At 43.6% G+C, this 23,245-nt stretch overlaps 1 protein-coding gene across 1 annotated transcript in view; it reads right to left on the bottom strand.

Annotated features, from left to right (window-relative positions):
* The window catches only part of ERGIC1 (endoplasmic reticulum-golgi intermediate compartment 1), a 60,866-nt gene extending 39,680 nt beyond the window's left edge, over window positions 1-21,186 (bottom strand). Inside the window, exon 1 of the mRNA XM_082489952.1 lies at window positions 21,035-21,186. Coding sequence (XP_082346078.1) covers window positions 21,035-21,180 — 146 coding nt within the window. The 5' untranslated portion in view covers window positions 21,181-21,186. The remainder of the gene's footprint in view (window positions 1-21,034) is intronic.
* Between the last annotated feature and the right edge of the window lie 2,059 nt (window positions 21,187-23,245).

Here is a 23,245-nt window from a genome sequence, read left to right as displayed (position 1 = left end):
AGTTGATGTCATGGCAGGGTTCTCTCCTCTCAGTCTGCCATTTTAATCACACCCAAACCCCACAAATTAAGTTTTACATGGCATTAAGTAAGCTAGGATTAGGCAAATACACTACAGAAAGCGATCGATGGCTCCCAGCTACAATTATCACCTGGCTTTAAGTGCGTAAAAGGCAGTCGCCCCTCTCTGTCCTGTTCTGCTTCCCATCTCTTCTACCACAACATTACATTCCCTCTCTCTTCTACTACCAGGACATACAGCTAAAAAGGGCTTTAAGCAAGTCCCTGGATCTGATTTGCCTGGAGTTTTGAGAACTTTGGGGTCTATACTTACTGGCTCAAGCCTCCCTGCCAGCACAGTACAGCACATTCGCAACCGTTGTCACATGAGGTCCTTAAAGCACTTTAAGGATCACTTCATGTATGAGCACATGCGCGCACACAGCTTGCTAGGCGAAGAACATCAAGCAAACAGCGTCCCAGCCTTGAACTTGCAGTCTAGAGGCACATACAAGAAGAGTACAGAACAACCCAGGCGGACTGTACAAAGCTTTAATGGCTTTGTTTTGAAGAATTAACACATTTTTAGATAAGGACAGACACTGAGGAATAACACCGAATCAAGAGCAGATAACGTATGCAAAAGAGGCAATGAGAGCAGATGGAAGGGAGGAAGGAGGAACACTCAGTTTAGATCTCATGGATGAATGCAGAAACTCGAAGGATGACATCCAGAACCTGACTCAAGCAGCAGAAGGGAAGGCAAGTAGGGGAGGTGTATTTAAGTTTGTAGAGAGATGCCAAAATGATCAAAACAATTAACAGCCAGGGAATGGAAAGAGACAGAGTTGGAATAGGAGACAAACACTGCTGAGCTTTTGCTCACTGACACGTGCTATCAGCAAGTCAAAGAGACCACCAAACCCAAACAAAAAGGACTGAGTATGTGCACGTATCCTGGGAGAACACTCATCTTGAAAAACACATGTTCTGGATTAGGAGGGTTTATACTTTGGTAAAGGAAAAATACTCTTCAGGGTACCAGGCATCTTCCCATAAGGCATCTGATACTGGCCACAGCTTGACAAAGTACAATTTATTTAGTCTGATCCAGGATGGTGAAAACAGTAGTTGGGTTTATGCATTCAGAGAAGGGCCCAAAAGGATAGCAAGACATCCAACTTTGAAGACAATGACGGAGATGCTGGCATGGCCAGGGAACAGAACTATCTTGTTAACTCCGGTTTAAACTCTGAGTTAAAAGAAGATAAAAATTGTAGAGGATTCAATGACAGCTTGAAAAGTATGTTTGTGAGACACAAGAGAGATGAGATCCCGGCAATAAGTAGAGGATGGAACCCCAAAGAAGGCCTCACTAATTGCAAATAATTCTAATAAATAAGCAAATCAAGCAAACTTCTTAAACAAATCCGTGAAGTTGACAAGAGTAATTGTAACAGGAGACCCTGCGACCCAAGAAATCAGAGATTCGTGAAAGCCAATGCTCCTATCAGATCTAAGGGTTAAAAATCTGATTAACTTTAGACTCCAGTAGACAAGCCCCTCTCCTTTTGCCAATGGCTTCTTGACTAGTCACAGAGCTCAAAGCAATTTCAGGGGATCACTTACACTGTCCTGGGAAGAGAAAAGAATGAGGATTAGACACCACAGATGATTTGTAATGCATGAGGGAGGAGGCCATGGAGCTGTATGCATGGTAAATGGAAACAGGTTTTACTTGCCCTCAGGTCAGATGTTCCTGCAAGTACCTGCAGTAAAAATTCCAATAAGCCTCCAGGTTCCTGAGGCATTGGTCACTTGGAAGAGTATTTGTACCCTGGGAACAGAGATAAACCTCGTGCTTTATACATTGCAAAAGCTGCCTTACAGATTTCTGATACTGGCACATTCAAAGCAGTGGAAGATATTACTAACGCTGGAGGAAGACTGGATGTTCAGAAAGGTTATACCAGCCAGCTCATAACACAGTGAGACACACTGTACTACACTGTGAATGTCCACTTTGATAATTTGATAGTCGTATCCGAAATGACCATGAGAAACCAGGGTGTAGATTTACGGCATGTTCACTGCCTCGCAGTAACTGCTAAGTGAAGTCTCTTAACCTGCAGTACTGTGCAGCAGTTTACTCTGCTGTCATGCAGGGATACATTACTTTACACTTACAAAGCACGCACACGTACAGTTTCCACAGAGCAACCGGTATGTTATCTATATATATATATTTTGGCAACTTCATTCCTTCGCTCAGAAAGGCAAGACTTGTAAGGCGAAGTAACATCTTTGAGTTAATCAACTGACATAGTTGCAGAGTGGAAACAACAAACTTTATGCTGGGAAAGCTCATCCTCCCGGTCATCCGTATCCTCATAAAGGGAGGGCTGGACCTTGCAGTACCAGAATACAAGGCTAAAGATAGAACTAGGCTGTCATCAGTATAACAAAGGAATTTCCTGACACATCTAGTGTATCTATTGTCTTTTCTTTCAATGGAGAACAGGGCTGCAAACAAAGAAATGAAAAAGAGCTGTTTGGCAATATCAGAGTTTCGCAGGAACTAACATTCATAACTGACACGAGGGAATGCTACAATACTTTTTTCTCAATACGATGCTGAAAGGACATAACAAAAAAAACTTTCTCACCTCCCTGATGGGAATGTCAACAAACTGGTAAAACAGCATGGTGACGAAGAGCAGTACAAGGCTCATTCCTAAATAGGTCTAAACAGAGAACTCACAAACCTTAGCATGATTAAACCAGGTCTGAGGCAGGGCTCCGGCTGTGTGACCGACAGGTGAGCAAGAGCCCTCCCAGAAACACAGAAATCACCTTTCGTCTCATCTTATTGCAGTTGCACAAGTGGACAGCGAGGTCAAATTGCAGACAGGTGCACCTCAGTGGAGCAGAACAAAAGGATGGCAGATTCAAGTGCCAGTAAGTATGAGAAGGACTTCAAAAGCTGTATCTAGACTAATATGGGCTGTTGCTATTCACACTTTTTTTTCTTCAGACAGAAGTATGTGCTCTTCATATTCACTTTTCAGGATCTCCTAGAGCCACAAAAAGCTTCCAAGTGTTTAACAAGCCAGAGGCAGATGCAGTAGTGCTCATCGGAGTGGGACAGCCACAAACAATCATGTCCAAGGCTGACTACGGAGAGGTGATGGTAGGTCAAACCCAAAACCGAAGCAAGTTAACATCATCAGCCCTGGGGCGATTCCTGACTTTCCTCTCAAATCTACCTGATTGACAGCACAAGATGGGTGACAGGGAGGGCAGAAGATGTCTACCCAAACATTGCCTTTTTTTTCTGGAGTAGATACCTCAAATGCCTGCCCTGAGAACGGGGATGAGCTCACTCCCTCAGCAGGAGCTGCTATGGGCAGGGCTTCCAGCCAGGGCGTGCTTTATATACACCTCAACAGTTTCAAGTCTGGATCTGAAATATTTCAGGAAATGAAGTAATAAATACATTATTTCACTGAAGATTACCACCTCCCTAAACTGAAAAACCCTCTCTGACATCTTCAGAGTCTGAAAAGAGCTTCAATAAAATACTACAGTAACGTCCCTGTAAGATGCTGTTAACTTTTTTCATGAGCAAGAAGCAAAGAACTTGAGGCAGTAATAAAAAAACCCAACTTTTAGGTAGAACCAACTAGATGGTGGTTAAATTTGAATGTCTTGTAGCAAAGGGAAGCTTTAGATACAAAGTTCATATCAGAGAAGGAAGAACACTAACTCCTTCAGTTTACAGGATTTGTCGCAACCCTCAAGCATGCCCACCCTTCCCTGGCATGCGGAGAGGGAGAAAACAAAGGGGCACTGGCCGTGTCACCTAGGGCAGACATTCAGAGCACAGCTTATAAATCTCCCTATACTACTGACTGACTGACTGCATGGAGTCACCGCAAAGAGACAGCAGATGCTTCAGCTCTCTCTCTGTGGAGCACGAAACACTCTCTGGAGCGAGCAGCAGTGGAATGTTTTCATGTACCCTTCCGCAAGGTGTGTTTTTACTGATTCAACTAAGGGGCAAGGGAAAGATTGTTTGCAGCTCTTGGACTGTATTTTGGATTCCAGTTAATCAAGCAGCCAAGCAAAAGTGACCTACGTTCACATGTGGCACTTAGGCACAGAACAGAATTTGAACACCGTAAGTCAGTAGCAAACAGATTAATTTTGATCCCTTTCCACTCCTCAGATGATTCAGAAATTTAGCTTTAACGCTCACAGACTGGGGAAAAACATTTTTGTTCTTCAGGCAGATTATTTTTTCCCTCCCAGAAGAACTGAATACTTAAACATCAGTCGTCTTTCTGAAGCATACTGGCTCTATTGTAGGTACTTCTGCAGCACACACTGAAAGGGGATGGTGTTTAGAGGACACAATCATTCATTACAGCAAATTACACTTCTGATGTCAAAGATGATTAAAAAAAAATAAAAAAATCAATATCACGGCCGACATTCCACCTTTAGCAGGTCAATGGTGGCGTAAATACATCATGTCATCTTGTCTTAGCAGCAAGGGTCCATGGCTGTGATTCACACAGAAGAATGTGGGTGTCGAAACAACACTTGATTCTCCACCTCCCATATTAACCAGCTTTTAGAAGTGGCATCTATTTTTTCAGCAGATACCACATTTGAAGTTGAGGTCACTAATTCCTGGTGACATTACTCACTCTCAGTAATGAGTCCAGTGCACAGCGAACAACTACCTTAACTTTATTACACATCAGTAGCTTTGAGATCTGTTTGAAAAAAAAAGAGACAGCCTGGTGCTGCTGAACTTTGCTTCATTAACAAGTAAGTCTATTTGAAGTGCCTTGCAAGAACAACACATTAACAGCAGAAATGTAACTTCACTATTAAGTTAACCAAACAACTGAAAATGTTACAGCCGATTTGACTAAACTAGACAAAGGGGAGATTATTGAGTACAGATACAAAAAAACTAACTTTGAAAATACTATAAAGATTACGTTGCAATAAGAAATTTGAAGAACTGCGGAGCCAGTGTTTGTATTCCAACATGCTGCATGTTGGAGATCCAGTGCTGGACAAGTTCACGAGAAGGGAGCAACACCTCCATCATAACCTATCAGATACCATAATATCTCTCAAAGAGAATAAAAAGGACATGAGGGAGATATCGCTGGGGTTTCCAAGATACAGGGGAAAACCCAGGTAAGAAAAAAGCAACTGGTGAAGCCTTGCAGCCTGAACTGTCCCAAAGGGCTTTTAGGGTCAGTAAAACCTCTGCCCCTGACTGATTCCTTCTTGGCAAGAAACACGACTGCTCTGAGAAACAGAGGGGGTGCAGACTGGAAAGGAGAAAGGGAAGGCACCTATGACACATACACAGAGGGACAGGTTGGTTGTCTGAAGAAATGAAGAATAATACACCTTCCCCAGCTGAGACGGCTTTCTAGATCAACAAAAGCCCTTGGTCAAACATCATCTCAAGTTTAAATCATACAGCACAAAGGAGCAAAGAAATAATAAAACCTGTCTTCAGTGGCAGTCAGCACTTCAGTGGGAAGCTGTGGGGCTTTGATACAGGCTGTATCACCTAGATTTCTGTTGAGATTCCCTCTTCTCACACAATATTTATGTATCTGCAGTCCAGGTTAATTCACTTCCAAGACAGCTGTATAAGTCAGAAAGTAGGAATAAGTCCATCTTTTCAGAACCTTTTCAAAAACATGACTGTATCACACTAAAACCACTGACCCTTTCGTATACCAAGAATGCAAGCTCTTAAACCTGGCACGCCATCTAACACTGAATTTGTAGACCTAGGTCTCTGGTCTACAAAGTGAAACAAGATTAGGCTGGCCTTTTAAGAACTATTTCATGCAAGAAATGTTTCCTTGCCACTGCACAGGGGAATACAAGCCAGTTAAAGCAGTTTTCAAAACTTGTTTCCCTTCTGCTTCTGTTCATGTGCTGGTAATGCCCTTACCCAGTTTAACAGCAAGTAGCACTGCTCCGGCAAACTGGAGATACACTCAAGTGCAATATTGCTGCTATTTTTTCCCATTTGTCAAGTCCTTCTTGCAAACCAAAGAAAAGTGAATCAGAGTATGGCTGCAGGCCTCAAATATCAAGAATCCGAGAAGGCTTGATGTCAGTATTTCTCCACACACGCCAATTCCTGACTAATGTAACAAAGAGCTTGCCTGTTCCTTACAAAGTCCATTCATTACGTACTCACCAGAAAACGGAGTTACAAAGTAGAAGAGAGAATTTCTACCATTACACACTGTACTTGCCACATTCAAGAAATCCAACAACACAAAGGTATCCCATGCAGATTAGCCCCATTAACTTTTAAGAAACTCATTCTTAAAAAGCTGCTTTTCATCAAAAAGAAGATTAAGCACTCTATTTGTTAATTGTTTTGGATTTTTTTTTTCACATGGATAGAAACAACTCTGCCCAACAGTGCATTTTTAGGAATGTATATTCATTCAAAACCACCCCCCCCAAACTGCTTTTGATGAAAACTACATACACTGTGGAAGGTACACAAAGAGCAAGGCAGCTGCCAAACATAACCTTGGACAGTCAAACCTATGCAGGTATCCATTTCATCTTCCGTAAGTCATCTTGAGGCAGCTCTGTCTGATAACAGGTTAGAAAACATCTCATGTATTCTCTTCTTTGAGAGCATCTACCATTTAGACATTCTAAATAAATTCATTTTTAGGCTACATCCTTCTGAATTACACCAGAGTCTTTAATTACTTTATGTAGACATCAGCGAATCCAGCCAACTATTTCTATGCAGCTGCCATCGAAGAGACGAATCATCCTTAACTTTGAGAAAGATTCATTTTCCCTGGAGACAAGGACATAACCTTGGGATCTGACACTCTACACACTTTTGTTCTTCCTCTTACTGTTTCCTATCTGCCTCCTTGAACATTTCTGTTTTATTGCTGTATTACAGACATGTGATTCAGACATCTGAGATGGTTGGTTCAGTCACCTTTATTTGGTTCCCCACAGGAGCTATAGATCTGATGCAGAGACAGACAACCAGCTCTTCCCACAAGATTTGTATAGCTGTATCTATTTTTAAGTTTGTCATTTCACGACAGAAGAGGTGCATTAGCAGTTCAGGAAACCAAGGCGGGTGTGAAGTGGGGAGAGGAGAATGAGCAACCTCAGCCTCACTTCAGGAAACATGTTTAAGTGCACATGAAATGAGCTGGAACGATGGCTCTGATGAGTTTTCAACCAGTCCGCAGTATGGGCTACCACACAACTTTCTTTCCTCGTATTACTGCTCTTACCACCTCTGGAAGGAGCATCCCTGGAGACAACAGAAGAGTTTATGGACTATGACTCATTCAACACCTGCTGCTATTAAGGCTCTTAGCAGAGATACCATTTATAGTTGAGAATCCAGCAATTCATTTTGCATAAAATGCTTTATCATTTTTTAAGGAGGACATGGGAAGCAGGAAGAAACTCAGTCATGATAAATATAAAATATAAATTGGATTAAGTCCATCTGACATTCAAAGACAACTGTGCACAAATAGACTCCATTTTCTCTCTCCAGGAAAATTTTAGCAGAGGTTGGTGTTACAAAGGAGAGATCAGAATTTAGTCACCATGTCTGTCTCAGAAGCTTCCTTCTGCCCCCCAAAATCAGTGTAGCTTGGAAGTAGAAGGCAAAAAAAAAAAAAAAAAAAGAGAAAGAAAAAAAAAGAGGCCATACTGGATATCTTCTATGTGAATTCATGGAATCAAAAGGAAGCTATAGAGAGACTGTTGTCAGAGCAAGATCATTCAGGTTGAAGACTAAAGGCAGAAGGGAAACACCCTTCCAGCAGTACGCACTGGTATTTCTAGAGAAACCTTCCCACCAAAGGCATGCTCTTTCTGTCAAGGAGCATTTGCATCTTTGCAATCTGCGGACTGCTCTGGCAAAGAGAAGTCCATCATCCAACCAAAGCTTAAGAATCAGAAGTACAAAGCACATAAGAGAAAACCTGCCTCCCCAACAGCTCAGGGTACCGTGGGTCTGTGTTCAATGACATGTTTTAGAAGTTTCATGAAGCAACTCAGCAAAGGATCTGGCTTACAGAGAGCACTCAGTCACTGGAGCTCCCCATTCGCCTCCCCATACTCCACAACACAAATATGAAGTAAAATAGATTTTCAGGCTGTAGCTACTAGACTAAGAAGGGAAAAAATTGCTGTCCCAGGACTTTATCTCTCAGTACTTCTTCAATTGAGATAGACATTAAAAAAAAAAAAAAGATTACAAGGTGCTAGAAAAATTAAGAGAAACTAGGAAAACATATAGAACACTCCAATGCTACTAGAAGAACAAAAAATTTTGAACCAAAAAATTAAATCACTTAGCTAAGAGCTTAAAAAAAAAAAAGTTGTTTAACAGGCAGCAACTGTTCCTCTGTTTCCTTGGGTCACCGCTCTCAAATAATGGCTTTGGGACAATTCATCTCCGCTTTGTCCAAAGTTGCCTTAACAGCCTTTGAACGCTGGGCAGTAGGAGCAGGCCAACCACAGCACCTGAACAGCACAAGCCACCAGGCACTCAGCCGTAGGTAGTCACTGCAGTAGCTTGTGACCTTTTCAGAGGCCATTTAATGCTAAATAAAAACAAGCAAGCTTACATATATGCCCTCACTCCGCTAAACACAGACAGGTACCTCTAACAGAGCGAGTACCGCTCTGGCTTTGTTCCTTCCTACGAAGCACATCAGACACTCGCAGCAAGATCTTTAAAAGCAAAGCTGTTACTTTTGTATAATGGATAAATCTAACACCACCAATTTAGTTTTCAATGTGACTGTTCAAGCTGAGGGTAGAACAAACAGCATAGCTGAGCCAGGTTTGCACACATAGTGCTCTTTTGATTAACAAAAGACCATTTACTTCAAAAATAAAAACCCAGGCACCTGTTGTAAGTTGGGGGGACTTTTATTGTTCATCGTTGTTAAAACCATACCAAGAACTACTGTGACCAGGACCAAAGAGAAAACAATTAACCTCTTTACTTGTTAAACTGATTTTATTCAACAGTGTAACAGCAGGCTGACTCCTAGGACATGCAGAGATGACCTGAAAGACCAGTTACCGCATTCCATGTGCCCAACGACAGAGTATTTGAAATAATCAAAACAGTAAAGATGGCAGATACTGTTAGTATCTGGGACAACGACGATAAAAGAACAAGCAGGGCAAGACTCCCCTCTGCCTAGTTACCCAGAGAGGGTTTGGACATCATCAGACTCCCCTGGGAAATAGCAGAGGAATGAGCAGACAGATGGACAGGTGACACAGGAGACTACTCAGCAATTTTGCGGGCTGGATGATGTACCCCAGATACTTGAAAGCGGCTACAAAAAAAAAGTCAGACCTGCTCTGACTAGCAGTTTGGAGCAAGTCTCTAAACTAGGAAAGCATGGGCTTGAGAGAAGATGCAACCCCTGAGTAAGAGCACTGGAGACCTCTAAATGCCAGAGAGGGAAGCCATCTGATCCCTCTTCCCTCCAAAGTAACGTCAGAACACAAGAGGGTCTCTTTCTCTCAGAGACACTGGAAAGAGCATTAAACTCAAACGACAAGATTTACAGAGTAGAAGTTCTGTCAGAACTAGTTCTCTTGGGTTATTTCGATTTGTTTTTAATTGAGGACACATCAAGAACAGCATGTCTTTTTAAGTAAAACCTCTCATGCTTTACTTTAAAAAAGCAGTGACTTCCAACTCCCTATGCATTTTCAACTTCCTATGCTCCTTGCTGTACCTGTTCTGGACAAAAATCCAGAATTTCATTCCACAGATCTATCAAAGAAAGAATTCCAACAAACCAGTAAATTCACTCTAAGACAGTCCAAAGGAAGTAGAGGTGTCTTATTCTAACGCCTTCCTCTATACATGTATAGGAAGCACAAGTTTTTCTATTTTTATGGAGAAATATTAGTTCGAGATTTCATTCCGAAATAATTTCTTTAGATCATGGCTGCTTTTATTCCCATCCAAAGACAAGTGTGTGCTCTGACTACTCTGGAAGAACACTTAGCTCCTACACAATCCAGCACAGATAAAAAGTAATAACTCTTCTTCCAACAAAGTAGGTGAAATCTATTACCCTGTTTTAGAGTGGGAAAACAATGGGAAGAAGTCAGCAGCAGGAGAAGAAAATAGGAACTACCCACTCTAAGCACTTCATTTTGTGATTGTCAATTCTTTGTTTAAATGAAATTTCTGTTTCCTGTCTGCCGGCAGATGAGAACATAATGTGCAGAGAGCAGCTCAGGACAGCTTCTAGGACAGCCACACTATGATCCTGCAGATGGGATGCACCAGTGGGAGCCAGCAGACCTGAATTCTGTTCCGCTCCCAGCACTGACTCACTGTGTAATTTCTGTTCCAGTCAATCAAATCTTTCTTCTTCAGCTTCTCCATTTTGCAGAGCAGCACCTGGTGACATTTGCCCACTTTTCATCAAGCACGTTGAAATCTACAGATGAAAAATTCTGAAAAAATATGGAGTATTACTGATAAAAGTTCCAACTTCTTTGAAGGTCTGCACACGGAAAGCTTCAGGAAGATGCATTTATGAAGACAAACTGGATGTGCACTGCAAGAGCCAAGTCTTGGTTCAGTAACAGGGTTGTGCCTAGAATGCATGTTTACAAACCATCTTGATCAGGAATCGCTTTGCGAATTGGGATATGAACTTTGAAGCATGCGGAAAGTAAAATAAGCGCTCCTGTTATTTTACTTTTCACGTGGAAAGTAAACACTGAATATACAAATATCAAAGCTTGGCCCTGAATGTGAGTTCAAGATGCAAATACAGATTCAAAGCAAGACTAATAAACCGATACTCATAAATACCAAGCAGCTATTAACACATTTTATAAGATTAACACCTGCGTAACAGCAGATAATATACAAACATCATTAAGTAATCGGCTAGTTCTCATTTACACACAATAGGGTATTAACACACATACTGCAGAAGTTGAGCTTTAATGGACAAACTCTCAAGGCTTCACAATTACATTGGAAACTGTTTAATCCTGAACCACCTTGAGCAAGCTCTGATATGCGAAGGACCAGACAAGGAGTCCGAGGGGCTAATGTAGTTTTAAACTAGCTTATCTGTACTGAAAGCAGGAGAAGTCGGGAATTTTCAAATTCTGCATGACTGACTTTTCACTCACAACATCACACCAGTTTTCAAAGCATGATCCTCCAAATATTTTTTTTTTTGACCTGCTGACTCTCCACACTTTTAAGCCCAGGAGTGAAATGCACAAATAGGTTTCCTTGCCAGCCAGCTCCTCCCTCTTAATTCTAGTTCCAAGAACATAATGAAACTAACAGAGGAAGTTTCTGAAACAAGGAGGAGTACTGAGAACAAGAAAACAAGGTTAGCCAGGAGGACTGTCATTCATTATATAATCCAGCTTTTGGGTAACTGGACATTTAGGGAAAAGGGCTGAGAGAACGTTGGCGGCATCAGCGCAGCATTATGTCATCTGGGCTGCTAGTTACTTAGCAGGTACAGGATTTGTATAGGGAAAAAAAAAAAAAACAAACACCAACCCATTTGTTTCTAGGACAAAGACTATGAATCCCCACACACTTGCAGAAAGAGGGCACAAAAAATGAATACGTTCTGCCCCCATTTAAATTTATTTCTTTCCAAGGAGCTAGTTCTGTTTTCTCCCTTCTGCCAGCCTCCCCGACTCCATTGTGCTCTCCTGCATAATACCTTTTCGTCAACCACGTTCTAAATTTTGTGCTCTTATTCTTTCAGTGCGTAAGAAGCTTGTTCTCTATTGCCCAGGAATACACAGCAATTGCTATTGCTGAAATACACCAAAAATGCAAACTATTTTAGGTGGCACTGAAGTATGGAAGAGAGGAAGCGGTACAACACATTTTTTTTCAAAATAAAATGTTAGGCTCAAACACATTTCAAAGGTAATTAGGAGGTGAAAAGTATTTATAATCTCAGATATTCAATGGTGGAGTCTTGCCAGCAAGCATTTTATTTCTTTTTAGGCGGTGAAACAGGTGTCAAAACGAAGGATGGAAGAGAAATGTATTTTTAATAAAGTGAGCAAACTATACTCTGCTTCATAAAAACAGGAGAAAAGTGTCATGAAGAAAAAATGCTCAAGTAAGAGGACTGGTATTTAAAGGGATACAGCCCTTCACTGGACTGAAAGCAAGAGCAACTGTGCTTCTGAGTGGTAGTACCATATTCTGGAGATCAGAAAGACAGAACGGAGGCAGAGAGAACAGGATTAAACATATATGGCTGCTCCTCAAACCAAGTAAATTGTTCAGACACTTGAATGTCGTAAGTAAACTGTAACCTTTCCTGTCCACAGCCTTCATCCCCCTTAAGCTCAGAGATTCTTGCTCCTGCAGGTCCCCAGCACATCCCAGCACCTCCCATCATTGCATCCCCCCAGACATTTCCTCCAACGCCATCCCTCACCCATTCCCTCCCTTGTGAGCCCCCCAGTCCTGAACATCTCTCCCTTTCTGAATTCGAGATCTGCCAGCTCAGGGTTCCTCTGCCTCCTGCCTTGTTCCTGTCTCCATTACACTGACCACAGCTGCCAGTTCCCAGTATTGCCAGTGCTACTAGCTTCAGTAGCCAGCTCCTCAGCCCCCCCCCCCCCCCATCCCCTCCCGCAGACACAAAGTCCTGATCTCTAGCAGACACTGAAAAAAATTGAAACTTGGACCGTGATTTCCAAGAAGTTACCTACACACAACTCAGAGCACAACCAGGACACAGCTAAGGAAAAAAACCCAGAAGAGTTGTACCATAGTATTTCCCACAGCTCCTAGGAATCACAAGACATTAAGACTCTGTTGCCACCTTGTACCGCTGAACACCTTGAAACAAGATCCAGTAAGATTAATTTAGCATCAGAACCATGTAAATTTTATTGGTGGAAGCTGCTTTCTGAAATATTTAAGTCCCAGCTGCACTAGGACAGCACACAAATCAGAGACTTGTACAAAATAGCATGAATTATAGAATGGTTTGGATTAGAAGGGACCTTAAAGATCCTCTAGTTCCAACCCCCCTGCCATGGTTGCAACCCCACCTTCCACTAGACCAGGTTGCTCAAAGCCCCATCCAGCCTGGCCTTGGACACCTCCAGGGATGAGGCAGCCACATCTTCACTGGGCAACCTGTGCCAGTGTCTCACCACCCTCGGAGTACAGAATTTCTTCCTAATATCTAATCTAAATCTACCCTCCTTCAGTTTAAAACTATTACCCCTCATGAACAACTATAACAACTAGAGGGGAAAAAAAAAAAAAAGGGTGAAGAAAATAGCTCCATCTTCATAAAGCTTCCCTCAAAAGCACACAGGCCAATCCATACCCTACTGCATGACAGAAAGATTTCTTAATATCAGTAAGGGAAACTCCTGGACATCTGCTAGACTCACCATCTCATGCGAGACCAGGCCAAGAAAACCACTTTGAGGAAAAACTGTTCAGCCACTGTTCTGCGAGTGAGCAAACAAAGTAACATTCCCTTGAAAAAATTCAGTAACTGAGGCTCAGAAAGGGATTGCTACTTGCCTGAAGCTGAAAAGAGTTAAGAATAGCAGAACTTGAGATGTCTACTTGAGAGAGTAGACAATGGCATTCACTGCTGTATGCACATGCAACACAAAGTCTTCCTTCTCCTCCAAAGCAATTTCTGTAGGACAAAAGCCATTCTTAATACACAAGATTTAGGGGCAAAACCCATACTCTTTCCCAGAGCATCTGGCAAGGATTCAAATATATTGTACTTTTTCAGCATCTAACCCAGTAATATAAATAAACTTGCAGTGACCAGCTCAGGTTCTCCTATTTGTATTCCAATCTGAGAAGAGGAGAATTTCTGTATGTGCTCCTATATTTTATTTGCATATAACTGCATTACATACAAGCAAGTACAACTCAAATGTATCACTTGGCTTCCAAGTGAAGTTCCTGGTTTTGACTCAGTTTCCAGGAAACATCTGTATCGATGGTATCCCACTACAAAAACATGACTGATACAGACTCAAGATGGAACTGCAACTTACAGTTGGGGACCAGGTTTACCAGCGTTTGTTAGTCCAGATATAACTTGTTATAAAGCAGCAGACAGATTCAGATTTCAGTTCAGTATGGTCACATTCGATTTAGAGTGAAGTAGAATCCAAGCGAGGCTCTGAGACTTCACCTTTATCAGAACACACAAAATCGTATTTACATTACTGGTTGTACTGGTGTTTTAGCAGGCTCTCCAACCTTGTTTTATTCACAGCACACAGTGGCCTACAGAAACGGACAGCAATTAGGGAGGCAAGTGATCTGCTAGGATATGACTGCGAAATAAATACTAAGCCACCATGACTACCTGAAATCCTGTTAGCAGTAATACATACCCGTCCATATTAACATAGCATTTTGAAGGCATTTTGAAGGCTCTTCTATTAAATGCCAGTCTTTCTGGCATTACATTTCTGGGTTACATCTCATTTGGAAACATCCTTAAAAACCAACCACCCAAAAAAGCAAACATCCAAACACATACAATTCAAATCCAGCCAATAGCACTGTCCACCTATGTAACTACAGTCCCTACTTGTGTGTGTGTGTGCCTCCTGTGATCACTACTAAAATACTCCAACATTTCAGTATAAGGAAGATTTTGTAGATTGTGGCAAAATCATGGTTAACAGTTTTTTGACAGAACAAGTTTTCCATTTTGAGGACAGCTGGCTCAGTACAGGAATACCTAAACAACACTTCAGGGCTTGTGCTTGGATAGAAGACCAAAAACCCCAGATGATTCCACTATTTCTTCTTTCATTGCAAGAATATTCTTTTCTCACCACCTCCAGCATTTGAATTCCATGCCTAAAAAATACACATGCACACTTCAAAATACAAGCTCAACAACTTCCACAGCTTCTCACTCCACGCTGGTGGTATTGCTTCAACTCTGTTTACAGTGTGAATCAGTCATTTTCACAGCAATGAACTATGATGGCATGAAGAAAGCATCTGTGTCATCAATGAGTGAACAAAGGAGGACAGTTAAAGTTCAGAAGGAACAATACAAAACTTTCCTACAAAGTCAGACCTTAATACTTCTGTACTTACTCAGGAAAAGTTTTCTACTCCAACTATATTTTAAGAGAAATGATGCATAAGAGAGACTTTGGAAGAAACAGATACAGACATGCATGCTATGTATAATCAGTTATTTGTGGCAGAAACATCAATAGACTCTATCTGTACAACTCTGCTTGCCCATCTGACTGCTGTGACTGCAGAATAATTTCTCAGGTGCCCTCAAAGGGCTATTGTTGAAACAAAGTTAGTCATGGTACTGCCTGGCACCAAAATCAACTTTGGTAATTACGTAAGGTGGCAGCAATACCACTTGGAAGGCTTGTTTACCAGCGACATTGCACAATGCGAAGTGGAACATGCTTGCCAGACGTGGCTGCAGTTCAAGATGAAAACACGCTTGCAGAGTTACCAGGCTCTCTGAAGCGGTCAGCGATCGCTTCAGTAGCTAGAGAGAAAAAAGTGCGGGACCCTGCAAAGTGTAGATAGGCAACTATCTAATCAACACAGAACGTTACAGCCACTAGTTATAAATGGAGACATTAATCTGGGAAGCGATGGCTACCAGCTCAATGACATACCGGATTTAAGATTTTGAACAAAATCATTGTACAAGTGGCAATGTCTATGGCCATGGAATGAGCGTGACCGAGCACAGCTTAGTAAGAGGCACACGTAAACCTTTCAGATATGCCACTGCTACACATAAACCAGTAGGCACAACTCATCTCGTGAGGAGAAGCCGTACTAGCCGGCCTTAACTGTTCATTCTTCTCTCTTGTCCTCCCCACACTCTTTCAGCCAAGAACACACCTACCTGCTGCTATCACCACCATGTACCTTCTACAGGAGAGGCACCATGAGCTCATTTGTTAAAGTAAGTGAGTAATTTTGCCAAATGAACTAGTGTGTGTTAATGAAGTTAGTTAAACAACATGCTGGGCGAGAGCAAGCAGGTGCATGGCGTACAGAGCACCACAATCCGATGAGGGACACAAAGCTGGTTGAGACCCCAACTTAAAACTCCTGAGCAAACATGTACATTTCCACTAACATTTGATATTTATTAGGTAGTGCCAAAACACCATGTAGTCACCATTTCTGCTTAACAATTGGCAAATATTCAAACACAGGCTGAACAAATCCCATACAAGTTTACATGAGATTTGAGGGGTTACAGAAAGATTTTAAGTCGTGACCCTCACAAACCTGTCAGAAGAAAAATGGTAGAATTATGAAAGACAGCTTTGTTCCTTCTTTTCTTAAGCCTGAAGACTAAAATAAAGCTATTTTCCTTGGGCTCACAAGTGAATGAGAAATTGTTGTCCAAGGGATTGCTTAATTAGGAAAAGATTTTTCTCCTTAGACTCCAAATCACCTACAATCTCCTGGTTCGCCCTCACTAATCTGGTTGGAAATTGAAGGCAGACAAACAGACCTCCCTGATGTTGCTGAAGCAGTCTGTATCACTGGTTTTGCAACTGTGCCAGGTCAGATGGCTTGAGCATCAGTTTGCCTATTAGCCATCACAACTCTTAGGTCTAAATTAAAACCAAACATACTGCCTCTCCTAAAAGCAATAAAGTGGGTCAGCTTTGGTTAAGACTGGACAATTTGATTTAAAGAAGACATATGGGAACCGAAGCACAGATCTGCCTGTGTGCCAAAACAACAAAAAATGTAAAAAATGTTTTTTATATCTGAATCAGAATACCCACATAAGAAGTATCATTTATCACAGATGTGCCAAAGAACAGCTGACTGTGGGGGTCCATTGTACTGTGCAGGTGGAGTAAGAGTCTTTGCTGCAAAGAACTTCCACTCTAAATCAGCATTTAAATCTAAATCCCTTCTAAGCTTGGCTCCTTTCCCATGACCTCCAAAATCCAGGTATAACATACAGGTTATCAAGCTATTAAAAAAAAAACAAAAACCAACCAACCAAACAAAAAACCCCCCAAAACATTATGATTAATCGTGAGAAATAAATTCTGACTTTCAGTTAAACATAAAAAATAAGAATTCACAGATATTTGCCACTCTGTGCCAAAAAAAGTAGCCAAGGCACAACTGAGAATCGCCCACAATTAGACCAAAAACTTGATTTCAGAGGAGTCTATTTTAGTTTTTCTCAGTCTAATCAGTTAAAGCTACCAAAATAGTTCAGAAGTTTCAGTATCTGCTACAAAGCCATCAGTAACTCTTTCATGCAAATAGGCAGGTGCTAAGAAAAGCCAACAAATTCAACAGAACTTGCAGCAACGTTTCTCTCTACCATGTCCACATGCAGTGCACAGGAGTTACTTCATTTTTACTTCTGTAATTCTCAACAGCAGAGCAATCTTAAGTCCAGCACTGACGTTTGCTACTGAAGCTAAGCCTCCCTGCTAACCGGATCGCACAACATGTGAGAAACCTTCTGGCACACAATCACCATTCACCATGACCCAGGCTTACAGTTTAATCTAATTATGATTTTAACCATCCACAGATGCTGCAAGTATGCAGGTGACACTAGGCGTTAAAGGCTCAAGGGGGAAATACCCTTTCAGCTCCAGCGATGTAACTCAAAATCCCCAATCAAATAGGTATGAAGCTGTTTTGCTGACACCAGTTCTAACAAACCAGGAGGAGAGGCAACAAGGAAAAATCTGTCTCTCTCTTGCAGCCAAGTAGGTTTTAAAAAATAAGAAAGAACCAGGCCTTCCGGAAATACAAACTGATTTAGTAGTTCTGTAGGAGGGCTGGTGTCTTGTGACATGCATTAAACAGACCTGTACTGAAGGCTCCAATCTGGAAGCTGAAAACTTGGTTCCTTACCAGCATCACAGCAGGACTGTACAGATTAGTGCGAATGAAATGCTTTGAAAAATGAAAAGCATTAGGTTAAGTACTAAGTATTACTAAAACCCTAAAGATACTTTGGACAGAATAATTATTATTCACTTGAAATTACTTTACTGTGAAAATATTATTTTATTTATAAATTAAATGCATTTTATATTAGCCAAGGGAACCATTGATAAGCCAAGAAAACAAAAGTCCTACAGAAAAACAAGTACAGTACAAAACAGTACAAGTAACAAAACAAGTTATTCCATATCTGATACCAACCAATATGTCTCAGACCCATAGAGGCAACTTCCAAGAAACACAAAGAACTTTAGGTTCTTCAGTCTGGCCAAATATGAACCCATAAGTCTAGAAGATAGGAAAGAGATTTAGTCACATGGATGGAAATGCTTTCTTTGACTTTTAGTTGGTGAAGAATAGGGACTTTTCTGGTCATGGGCTGTTTTAAGTACTTGTCATTTATGTCTGTCTTCTCCAGATGCGACTGTGGCAACCTGTTCCTCCCAGAGCTATTTTGTGTGGAAATAGAGCTCAAGTCCCAAACTTCTAGCTGGTCTCTACAACTGATGTTAGCTGTCAATGTCCTGCCACTCTAAAAGATCAAAAATAAAAGCTCTAAGTGAGGGAAGGATACAACAACAAAAAAGAATTTGCCTTCCCAAATGTCCTAGCAGAGCAGTTAAGGACAGTGATTTTTTTCAGGTGCATTAGCAACACACCTGTGTGAAATCTGTGGCCTCCAGAAGAACAAAATGCCTTTCCACTTGGAATGTCTGAATTTTGTACTCTAGAAGATAGGCAGGGGCAATTTTAAAAGCTTCTTAACAATCCAACCCTCTAATCATACATAGGCATAACACCCACTTTAAAGTGTATGCTAAAGACAGGGTGCCAAACTGTACCTGCCAAAGAGAACATCCAGTTGAAATCTCTGAAAGAAAAACCTTGGATTTTTCATGATGAAAAACATCACCTCTTCATTCAGAAACTTACTACAGGTGGTAACCTTATTTCTTTAAGAGTATTGCACTGTATGTTCTATAGTTGTCAGGAAGTAACTGTACTTTTTTTAATGTATGCATCATACTTTACCTACGACAGTAAAATTTTCCAACCTCAGCAGATTTTGTTCCACTGACTGCACAATGAACAAAAACCACAATAGCTAAAAGATAGTCTCTAACCTTTGCAAAAATTTTGGTCCTGAACTCTGTTCATGCTTCTAAGAGGAAAGTGGTTTGTTGCATGTGACAATAGTTTCTCTGTACCTTTAAATATAAAGTTCTTGTTATCAAGGGCAGTCTTTTAAAAATTCATCTTTGCAGACAAGCTGAACTTCAGTAAGCCTACATTATTTGTGAAGGTGCTTTGAAGTGTCTATTTCTAATCCTCCAATCTGAATGACAAAGAAGTTATTTGCAATTGTGAATCTTTAAAATGCAGATCTGAACCGATGCCTCTATGTTTTGGTAACTCATTAACACAAACTCTGCAACTCAGCCTTTACTTAATGTATTTGTTCCATTCCAAAGTGAAGCACTAGTGCTGTCTCTTAAGATGATTACTCTTGGTGAGCCAGTGTTTCCCCATGCACATTGTGAGATCCAACAAAAATTACATTTTCAAAGACGTCTGAAATAACATTTTCTTTATCTGCTACTACAAAGCGACAGCCACAACCCAGGATCCCTTATTGTTCATGTATTGTACAAGTCTGAAAATAGATGGCAATGGGATTTGCAGCTGGCAGAACGGCTCCAAAGCTGAGAAGAATTTTTCTACCAAATTTTACACAAAGGCAGAAACAGGGCTCTGGGCCCCGGATCCCACATGATCCAGCAGATGCTGTTTCCAGCTTCAGCAAGTTTTCATTCAGAAGCAACTGCCTCCATGTTCAATAGTGCCCCATGGATCACATACAAGAACCTGTCAGCCTGTATAAATGAGAGGCCTGATTAAGAATTACAGCAAAAGTACAGTAACACAACTTTTGTTTGCGAGAACTAAAAAATTTTAATATCACCATTTCCCGTTATCTCAAAGGGGTGCAAATGTATGGTTCATGATGGCCCTACACGAGAAGCATCAAGCAACAACTGTATCTCTTAATTCCCCCAAACGTATGTATTTTTTATTGTAACATTAATGCTCAAGTAAAAGCTAGACGAGAAAACTCATCCGTGCATCTTCCCCATGGCACCTACGAATTTGGAAAGTTACAAATCTTGGCTTCAGGAATGGCTCAAAAAGAAAACAGATCCCCAGTTACTATTTCAGCTCCAGTTGAGTCAGAGGGGTCTTTTTCACTTCTGCTTTGGTACCTGAAACTGAGCGCAGTGGCCCGCGGGACGCAGGCGCCCCGCAGCAAGGCCAAATCCCACAACTGGCACCTGCTCAAACTGCCAAAACCAAAGGTGGCGGCGCCGACGTGGTTTCCTAGCCATCAGCGAGCCACGGCCTGCAGCTTTTCTCACAGGTAGCCTCCCCGTGACCAGAGACCTCCTCAGGCTGCTGCGGCAGCCCAGGGCCCTGCGGGAGGAGAAGGGGCCCGCGGCCTTCCCCCCCGCCACCCGCGGCCCTCACCCCGCCGCGGCCCCGCCGCTCCACCCCTCCTGTCCTGCCCGGGGGAGCCCGAAACTCCACACGCCTCCTTTTTGCTTTGCACAACAGCGTTATACAATAACAGCCGCTCGCTGGGCTGAGCCTCCCAGTTTCCCACGTCCCTTCCCTGCCCAGACCTACTTCTTCCATCCCTCCCTCCCTCCCTCGCGTTTCACCTCGCCCGCAGCCGGTCACGGGCCCGGCCTCGCATCAGCGGGTGCTGCCAGGCGGGAGGCGCCCACCGCCGCCCGCCCTGCCCGCCCCGGCCGGGGGCGGCGGCGGGGCCGGGGGCGGCCGGGTGGGGAGCGGCGGCCCCGCCGAGGGGCGGGCGAGGCCGGTCGCCGCTGGAATGGCAGAGGAGGCGGGGGGGGGGGGGGTGTTGGTGGGCGGCTCGCCCGGCCGCACTCACCTCCTGAAGTCAAAGGGCATGTTGGTGGCGGGCACCGGGCAGGCTGCGGGCCCCGCCGCCCCCGGCCCCGGCTCTCGCCTCGCTGCCGCCGGCTGCAGGGCCAGGAAGTGACGGGGCCCCGCCGCCGCCGCGCAGCACCAGCCCATTGGGCGGCTGGAGCCGGCCGCCGCTTCCGCCGCCGGGTTACGGGCAGCGGCGGACCCCGGGGCGGCGCGGCCGAGGGATGCGGTCACCCCGGGCGGCACCCCGCGGGCCTCGCCTGCCCCGCCGCGCCTCCGGCCCGCCGCCCCGGCAGCACCCCGGGCCCCGCCGAGCGCCCCACGGTACCGCAGGGGTCCCCTCAGCACCCCACGGCTCTGAGGGGCCCCTCCGTGCCGGCGGCGCCCCGCAGCTGTGAGAGCCCTGCCGGCACCCCGTGGTGGCCCCCTCGGCCCCCGGTGGCCCCCTCAGCCGACCTTCTCGGTGCCCACAGCATCCCGGGGGCTCTCTCGGGCCCTGGCAGCCCTTGCTGCCCCCCAGGCACAGGGCTCCCGGGCCTGCCCGGAGATGGTCCTGACCGGTGGAGTGGGCTCAGCCCCGTGGGTTGGCTGTCCACCGTGGCTGCCCGCTTTAGCGGGGCACGTTGGGGTCTGGCGGCTCCCCGGCAGCAGTCCGAGCTGTCAGCGGACACTGCTGTGGCAGCCACGGCAGCGGCACAGCCCGGGCCTGCAGGCCGGAGCGCGGCGGGTGCCATGTGTGTCAGGTTTTGTCGCACATCTCTCGCCGTCTCAGCATTGCAACAATAACAGCTGATGTTTGTGTCTGCAGCGCAGTCTTTTCTCTGGAGATGGTGTCGTCCCACAGTGACAGAGTGGGGAAAGTCTCACGCTTCGAAGTGCCCGTAAAAGAAGAAGGAGCACCCCTGCGATGTGCACCCCCGCGCACTGCTCCCCAGCACAGGACGAACTGCTTTGGTGCCAGCACAGCTTTTTCACTTTCTCTTGAAAAATCTTTCTGCAGTTTTACTGGAGGCCGAGGAATTGAAATAAGAAAAAGCTCTCCTCATTCCTAAGGCGAGACATTTCCCCGGTCTTTCCGTTTTGCCTGAAGTACTGATGCTTTTGCCTGACTGCGTCCCTGCCGGGTTTAATGCAGTACACGTGGCTAATCCTGCGCTGCGCCGTACACCACCCTGGCTTCTTCCCTTAATAATGTCACCCGCTAATAGCATCCGTCAGGGACTTTTTGCTGCAGGTAAAGTGTGACCGCTGCTGTATTAAGAAGCGCTGTCACTCACCTACGGTCCATGTTAGATTACACTGCAGGAACAAAGTACCACTATTCTTGCCTTTTAAGTCTAAAAGCAGGGCAAGAGAAAGAGGGAAATGACAGCAATCTAAATACGTTATGCGCAACATACTGCTTTTGTAATTGATTCTGCAGCTTTCGTCCTCTTCCTCCTGCTGTCATCCTCTCTGTACTTATAGATTCACGTCTTTCCATTTTTCTTTTCACCCAGAAACCAGGCCCATACCTGGATAAAAAAAAAGAGATTGAAACAAGCAGAGCAAAACTACCGAAGAGTCAGAGCTGATAATCAATGCCATAGTCTTTCAAAGCAAGAGATAATAATTCATCCCAGGAATATTCAAAACCAAACTGGAGGAATTCCGGGGATGAGATAACAAGGCACAATCCCTCAGAAGCCCCCAGGGAATAGATAAAAATACCTAATTGGTTTTTTTTGATCTCAGACATCTAAATTATCCAACCGCATTGTGCAAGCATATTCAGCAGATTGCTAACTGATCAGCCACGAAATCCTGCTGTACTTTGCATTGTGCTCCAAAACTGAACAACCCACTGAAATTAATGAGACAATTCTCATCTCTCATGAGGTCAAACCAATTACATAGACATAGCCAGCGGGTACTATCTGTAGTGGAAAAAACAAAACAAAACAATGCCTATCAAGTTAGAGTTACACAACCAAGCGCTCGTCCAGGCTCCTGGCAAGGCCCCGGTATCATTAGCTATTATTAACTGTCTTGTGCAAAGGCATCAATGCTCTCAGGAGCCAAGAGAGTGCTGAAGTGGTTACAAAAGCATTTCACTTGTACGGTAGACAAATCTTGAGGTAGCTTTGAAGAGTCGTTCCTTTTGCAGGCTCGAGGCTCAAGAACACGGCCCAGCAAGAGCTCACATTGCAAAGATTTTGTTTGCAACTAAAAG

This window comes from Vanellus vanellus (genome assembly GCF_965231255.1).
Source record: "Vanellus vanellus genome assembly, chromosome: 13".
Classification (NCBI taxonomy): domain Eukaryota; kingdom Metazoa; phylum Chordata; class Aves; order Charadriiformes; family Charadriidae; genus Vanellus; species Vanellus vanellus.
This window is presented reverse-complemented; position numbering and strand designations above follow the sequence as displayed.